The sequence below is a fragment of the Austrofundulus limnaeus genome, unplaced genomic scaffold (assembly GCF_001266775.1).
Source record: "Austrofundulus limnaeus strain Quisiro unplaced genomic scaffold, Austrofundulus_limnaeus-1.0 Scaffold427, whole genome shotgun sequence".
In the NCBI taxonomy this organism is placed as follows: Eukaryota; Metazoa; Chordata; class Actinopteri; order Cyprinodontiformes; family Rivulidae; genus Austrofundulus; species Austrofundulus limnaeus.
Genome location: NW_013952829.1, coordinates 377,043 through 384,664, shown reverse-complemented (window position 1 = coordinate 384,664; position 7,622 = coordinate 377,043). Strand labels below are relative to the sequence as shown.

Below are 7,622 nucleotides of genomic sequence, written 5' to 3'. Positions count from 1 at the left end.
GGTAATTATGCTAATCTCCTGTCTCGTGCACGAGCACCTGATACACATTAATCAGTTTATGTAGCTCATTTACACACTTTTCATGAAGATAGAAGAGTTTGTTGAATCTGACGTGACATGTTCGTACGAACCCTTTGTACGAACAAAAGTAAGAGAAATTTAGGATAAGAATACAAACATGTTCTTGCATGAGGCCCAATAATGCGTGACAGCTTTCACCCTCAGCTGTTAACATTAACAATGATCAATAACATTTATAGACCTCAGTTAGTGCTTTTAAATTTAGCAAGTGCTAATCTTTAACAAATTTTAAAATGAGCAAAAGCCCTAAAGCACTAATCAGGAAATTAGTTCCCTTACTAGTGCTGAACTGTGCCCACCACTGCAAAACTCATACCGGAGCTGCTGAAGTTTCTTTCACTTCCTCTCATTTCCCAACTAATTCTTCCAGATTCTTCAAGTCGAGCAGAAACAGCTTCCAATAAAATCCCTCTAGCTTTACAATTGAGTTTAGGTCTAGACTATCTTTCCTCTCAGAGGATCGATGAGGCGTCACCTTTCGTTGATCTGAAGCTACAGGCTCAGTGTGTCAGCATGGCTGGAGAAAATAAGCAAAACTACTGCTCTAATTTGGAATAAAAACTTAAAAGCAACCAATAATAAAACATTTTTCAATGGAGTCAAATAAAGGGTACATAGTCAGCCCTTCAATAGCAAACACAACAGTGCCCTCTAGTGGACACATCGAGTAGCGCTGAAATGTTTTTGAAGAAATGACAAACTCTGTTTTAGGTCAACTTCTCTATTTAATATATAAAATACAGTAAAACATACGCAAAAACGGGAGGAGGGTAAGCAGGGTCCAATGGATACTTTGGTACAATAACAAACACTTTTTTTTTGTAAAAGCAGTATAGAATTTGTAATAACATATCAGTGCATACTTTATTTATGAAAATATACACAAATTGTATATCATTCTCCAAAAAAACAACAAAATTATCTTTACAACAAAAAAGCTGACTAGCCAAACACAACATATTAGCTATAATTTACTTAAAACTTTTAATTCAATTATTTTGTACTTAAACGTCACCCTGCGTGATGTGGATTTGTGTCAATATTACATTGTATTTCCTATCACATAATTCGCTTTCTCTCGTTTAAAAAGAAACGGTCATGCATTGACATCATTGTGTCTAGTCAGAAATAAGTTAGACGTCTTCGCTGCTCCTCCTGATCCCCTCCCCTCCCCTCCCCTCCATGTTACCATGTGTGGGCTTGAACTTTTGACTGAAAAGTTGCAGCACTGAAGCGGTTCGCCGCCTCCATCCACACCGATCGGAACATCACTGAGCGTGTGTCGTGTCAGGTCAAAAAACAAAACAAAACAAAAACAAATAAATTTTAATTAAAAAAATAATAAAATAAAAATCGTGCAACATTAGTAACAACCTTTTTTTTTCAAACAAACCCAGAGAAGAGAAAGCAAAAAATATATATTTATAAGATATTTTCATATGATAAAATAAAATCAACTTCCAAATAAAACAAACCATACACAAAGAAATGCAGAGTTGTGTCTCATCATGACATACCAGCAGTGAAGGCTGTGGTAATGGTGATCAAAGTGATGAGAGCAATAATATAAAGTCTCAAAAAACTAGTAAAACAGACTGTCACCAGCACAAATTAACACCAGAAAGTCAGCGAGACTTCTAAACATCATTTTACAGGAGTTTTTTAAAAAATCTCTTCATCGGGGGGGGCAAAGGGTAAATCCTTGGAACCGTATTTTTTTTAATTTTTTAGTTTTTTTTAAAGCAGGATTGTCGTTTTGTTTTGTGATTCCAGCGATCCTTACTTCTGTGGACAGTTCTCATCCGTCCTCTGAAAATAATAAATAAAAATATCAAAAATAAACTCCTCGGGGGTCTAATTATCGTTTCGTTTTATCTTTGTTCAACGCTCAGGTCACAACAGTCAACTCTGTGGACTGATGTCCACTCTGAGACTCGCTGCGGAGAGGATGAGTCTGAGTGAGTGACACGCTGAGATAAAGAAAATGAGAAATCACTAAGCAGTGTGCGATGAAGCTGCAGGGGGGTGGGGGGCTCATGTCACCCTGTGGAAAAATGACCCCGGACTAATTTAACTCCGTCTCTGCGCTGAGACCCGCTATCTGGACGGAACAAACGCGAGGGGGAGCGTGCGACGTCGTGCGTGTGTGTTTGCGCGGTTTTCAGATTAAGCCTCAGAGAGGGATATAAAAAAGCAAAGTGAGTGATGGACGGGCGGGGGTGGGGTGGGGGGGTGAGGAGGAGGTGACAAGGGCCTTGCCCGTGAGAAGGATGCAGTGGTCGGATGTGGCAAAGCCCAAAGTCGACAAGTCTGCGTGGGATTTGGGAGGTAGTCATTAAAAAAGAACCAAGAACCGCTCTGAAACCTCCGGCTTAACATCCGACGACACCCAAACGCTGCCTCCAGTGCTTCTCAGAAACAAACGGACGCAGGCTGGGAGTGCTTCTCAGGAAAATAAATAAATACACAAAGCTCCACTTTTGACCACCACAGTTTGAAAAAAATCTACACACTAAGCCCTAAACCACCACTTTGACACTTTTCTAGAGTAAAAAAAAAAGAAGACATCCTTCACATCATTCTTTCATCGTCTTATTTAAAACTCTCCAAAATATAAAACTACAGCCAACCAGTGACAGGTGAAGGAGAGGTCCTTTAAATATAGATACATGGCTTCTTATTTTTATAGGAGGAATCAAGGTCAACATCAACATAAAGGCGGGGATGGGAAACTTCCTTGGCTTGCTTAATCCTTTACTGAATGTGTGATCTGAAGTGTGATTGACATGTTTACAAGATAAGTGGGGTTTAAAATAAAATAATATATATTCAGCGCTGCCTTTGACACAAAAATACCTGATGAGTAATCATCATCAGCTGATGTAAAACCATGAAACTCATCGCTGAGCTTTAGTTTGGATTTCTTCTGAACAGAAGCAGCTGATATTAAATGTATAAAAATCAAATGCTTTCAGAAACAAAATTATATTTGAAGTTTGCAATCTAATTATCCACAATAAATTAAAATATTTTGCTATTTAAAAAGCAGAAAGAGAAATGTAGATTAGATTTTCCATTTTTTAAATATGTAATTATTTTAAACATTACTCTTAAATAAAGTGTAGAACACAGATGTGATGACAGGCAGTTTACAACAGTAGGCAGTAAAGATCATAGTGCTTAATGCACAGTAATAAATTAAAAATAATTCAATAGGGCGTAAAAAGTTTTTATTTCTGCTTAATAATATATTATGAAGTACTTCTACCAAGGTAAGTCAGCCATACCTTAGTGTGTGTGTGTCTATAGTTTAAGTGTGTGAGTTGGGAGTTAGGGTAAAGTGACAGAGTCCTAATCATTGCTCACTCTAAAACAGTCTGAGCCTCCTCAAGTTCCCTTTCTGCCTCTACAGCACCCTCTCTTGGCTTATCCACATATTACACTTTATTTACACGCATAAATAATATCTTTAAAAAGACAGACCGATCCACTGAGAATCAATATTTGCTTATTTTTCTGCTTTGTTAAGGGATATCCTGCCGAACATACAGTATATTTATATACAATCCCTGTCGTTTGTTTTAGTCTCTGGCTCCAGACGCAAAGTTGCCTCAGCAACGGTCTGAAGCCGTTTAAATATATACTCGTATATGACCTATTGTTCCAACCTTCAAAACACCTATTTCCCCCTGTCACACAAAAGCCACAAAGGTTACAGATTGCTTATATACATGGTACAACCCCCTCCCCACCCCACCCCACCACCCACCCTTTGAACATCAGCTATCGTAAAAATAGTTTCAGCTGTGTGCATTGCAGTTGTGATCAATAAAATTGAAAGCAAACATTTGTCCAAATCACTTAAAAAAACAACAAATTGAGGTAACAAACCTGTATACACACACACACACACACACACGCACACACATCAAACACACAAGCCTTTCTCAGCATCTGTAGTCGACACAAGGTGGGCGAATGAAGAGTGTAGCGTGCCGTTGAGCTGTTGCAGCTCATCCCTGATTCAAAGAAAAGCAGTCTTTTTACGTCAGCAACAAATCACGCTCCTTGCTTTACTGATAGACTGCACGGTTCCACTGGGAAAAACAACCTGAGGGTCGTCAATCTTGCGCAGGGCCAAAGCGCCGACATGTTGACAGAGCTGCCGGCATGGTTGGAGAGAGACAGAGGTTTTTTTTTTAGTGTCTTCAAATTCAAATCCAAAATGAATCCAAACGTTAAACAGTCAAGACAGAAGGACAAACTTCTAAACAGAGTTGGAAAACAAACAATAAAGTAGGGAAAGAAAAAGCAACACAACTGTAGCGGGGCAGATGGGTACAAAAAAAAATACAATTAAAAATGATGTGGATATTTTTAGTGGCACTTGTTAAACACAGCGCTGTCAAATCTGACCTACTGTACAGCGAGGACAGGAGGGTGGGACAACACCACCAACCGCAAACCAACTCCCACCAAGGCTCGCTGGGAAACCAAGTCTGATTTGTTTGTCTGCTCTGCCAGCAGCCGTCAGCGTGTCTGAAAGTAGTCCATGTGACCAAAACTACGCCTGATTAAAACCTTTCTTCACTTCTTTTTAAATGCAGCTGAATCAAGTCCGTCATTTTCCTTCTGTTGATGAGTAATCCCTGGTTTGGTGGCTCAACCTACTGTGGGGGCGGCGGGGGGGTTTCATGCTTACAAGTTTGAGGACATCAAAGTACAAACGTGAATGAACGCTGCCATCTACTCCGCATCGATGTCCACTGTGCAACATGAGTGTGTTTGCATGCTTGCGTTGTGTATGGATGAGTCTTCTGTGTGGTTACTGGGTCAATTATGGTTTTATTCTGTGATTTTATTCAAAAATAGGGTGAAGGGGTGGGGGGTGCTGATGGGAGCATGTACACAAGCCACAAAAACACATCTCCATCTTCCACGTGTCCGTCCATCCACGTTTATGTGACCCAGGCATCTAATCTCATTCTTTTGACGTTTGTCCCATCCTGATCTTGAGGCTCAGCTGAAGAGGGCCGCAGGAGGACCATGGTGGGCTGCTGTGCTCCGGCGCCCCCTTGGTTGTGGAAGTTTGTACCCCCACCCTGACCCTGGATGTCATCACGGTCACTGCCCTCGAACGAGCTGCCGTTGCTGCTGAGGCTGTCGACGGGCGAGCGGCCTTGGCCTCCTGCTTCCACCCGCAGGGCACCAGGGTAGGCAACCGAAACCAAACCTTGTCCCTGGATCTGAACCCCCGTGCCCACTCCTAGGCCACTGATGGAAATGGGAGTGCTGCGGTCACGGTTTGGTGATATGGGCTCGGACTTAATGTTGACGTTGGGGTTTGTGTTGACCGTCAGTGTGGCGTTCTGAGGAACTGGGCCCACTGACCTGGAGAAATAAAAGAGAAGAAGGAAAGTGTTAGGGCAGCAAAACTATGTGCAGAGTCACAGTTTGCAAAAACAGAGGATAACTCCTAATTTACACTACATGCGGTTCTGCTCCGCTGTGGTTTACCGCCATTCATTTGCACCCCAATTTATACAGCGTCCACCCTGCTCTTGTCCACTCCAGTGCGAAACACAGAGGAGGTCTGAGAAGTGTGTGCAGGAAATGCGACGTGTGATAAATCCAGTGATAAATATGGAAGTCGGAGCAAAACAATTCATTCTGAGAAAGACGGACTCCAGGCACAGTAGAAACTGCACTGATGTCTTTTTGAAACTTCTGGTTTCAAAATAAAACTTGTATTTTTTGTGTATATGCATATTCTGCATGCTACATGTTGCCATCTGGTTTCCAAACAGAACAATACATTTTGACAGCTTTGTGTATATCCGTCCATCCATCTTCTTCTGCTTATCTGGGATTGGGTTGCAGGGCTTCCTTCTCACCAGCCACTTGGGCCAGCTCCTCTGGGGGAATCCCAAGGTGTTCCCAGGCCAGCTGAGAAACATAGTCTCTCCAGTGCGTCCTGGGTCTTCCTCTGGGCCTCCTCCCAGTGGGACGTGCCCGGAACACCTCACCAGGGAACCGTCCAGGAGGCATCCTAACCAGATGCCCGAGCCACCTCAACTGGCTCCTCTCGATGTGGAGGAGCAGCGGCTCTACTCTGAGTCCCTCCTGGATGACTGAGCTTCTCACCCTCTCTCTAAGGGAGAGCCCAGACACCCAGAGGAGGAAACTCATTTCGGCCACTTGTATCCACGATCTAGTTCTTTCAGTCACTACCCAAAGCTCAGGACCATAGATGAGGGTAGGAACAAAGACTGACTGGTAAATCAAGAGCTTCACCTTTTGGCTCAGCTATTGCTTTACCATGACAGATCAGTACAGCACCCGCATCACTACAGACGCAGCACCAATCTGCCATTTGTGTATAAATATGCCAATATATTTATTAATATAGCTAAGATTTAAACAAAATTAGTCTGACTCAAAATTATTTTGAAAATAAAAATGTGCTTGTTCCATTTCCTGTTGGTGCGACCTGATCTTTGTAGACTGACTCCGGCAAATCTAATTTTGGCAGATCATCGTCCGCTCACCGCCGTCCTGCGAAGTGAGTGTAAATAGTCTCATTGATTATAATGGATGCATATTTGCTGCGGTGGGTTGGACCGGAGCGGAACCACATCTAGTGTAAATTAGGGGTTAGACAAAAAAAATTCCAGGGATGAAAAACAGTCGGCGCCAAACATTAAGAATGGTCAACTGATGATATTCTGATAAACATACAGTGGATGTGTAAAAGAGAAGCTAAGCATTCTGATACAAAAAACAACAACAACAAAGCTCAGCACATGTAGAGCAAAGACATACAGAACACATAAAACCAAAGCAGAACTGTTAGCCATGCAGCTTGAACGTTTTTGCACACTGGACTTGCTCGTCAAAGTTTACAGCTGAATATGATCATCGGTGTTGAGTGAGTTTCTGTTCAATCATCTCGGCAAGAAAAGTTGCTGACTGTCATATTTTCTGTCATACGTCTGCTCCCTTTACTTGGGTTACAGTGAATCAAAATGTCCTTCTTTTCTACCAAAATGTTAAGAGATAACACATTTTAAAAGACAGATTCCTTTCATGAAGCACTTATTTGAAGCTGCTTTTACACATCCTTGCAATAATATGCTGTTTTGGAAGATTTAACCACACAATTCTTTCTACTGAGAGGGAAAAGTCCTGACCAGAAAAAGTTATTGCTGTTCAAATATTTACGTATAGGTTTGTAAGAGAGTGCAATATTAGATGATCTAAATCAGAGATTCTTAACCCATTGGCCGTGGCCCAATTGTGGGCCATGAGAGCCATCTTGAGGGCCTCAAAAGAACAGTTTTTTACTTTGGGCCACAGAGGCCGTGGAACCACATTGATGTTTAACAACTTTTTTAATATGTAGAAGAAGAACCTTAGAAACCTACCGAGAATGGGAACCCTATTTTAAATGAAAATTAGAAGCAAAAATGAAAGTAAGTCTTCAAAAAACACCAAAGTTTGTCACTAAAATGAAGTACAGCTTCTGATTTTACCATGTAATA

The 7,622-nt window shown here is 41.5% G+C and overlaps 1 protein-coding gene across 1 annotated transcript in view; it reads right to left on the bottom strand.

The window, feature by feature from the left end:
* Positions 1 to 1,811: 1,811 nt before the first annotated feature.
* Positions 1,812 to 7,622, bottom strand: part of mef2d (myocyte enhancer factor 2d) — a gene marked incomplete in the record, with an annotated part of 107,961 nt that continues 102,150 nt past the window's right edge. The window contains 1 exon segment of the mRNA XM_014024560.1: positions 1,812 to 5,472. Within this exon segment, the coding sequence (XP_013880014.1) occupies positions 5,040 to 5,472 (433 nt within the window).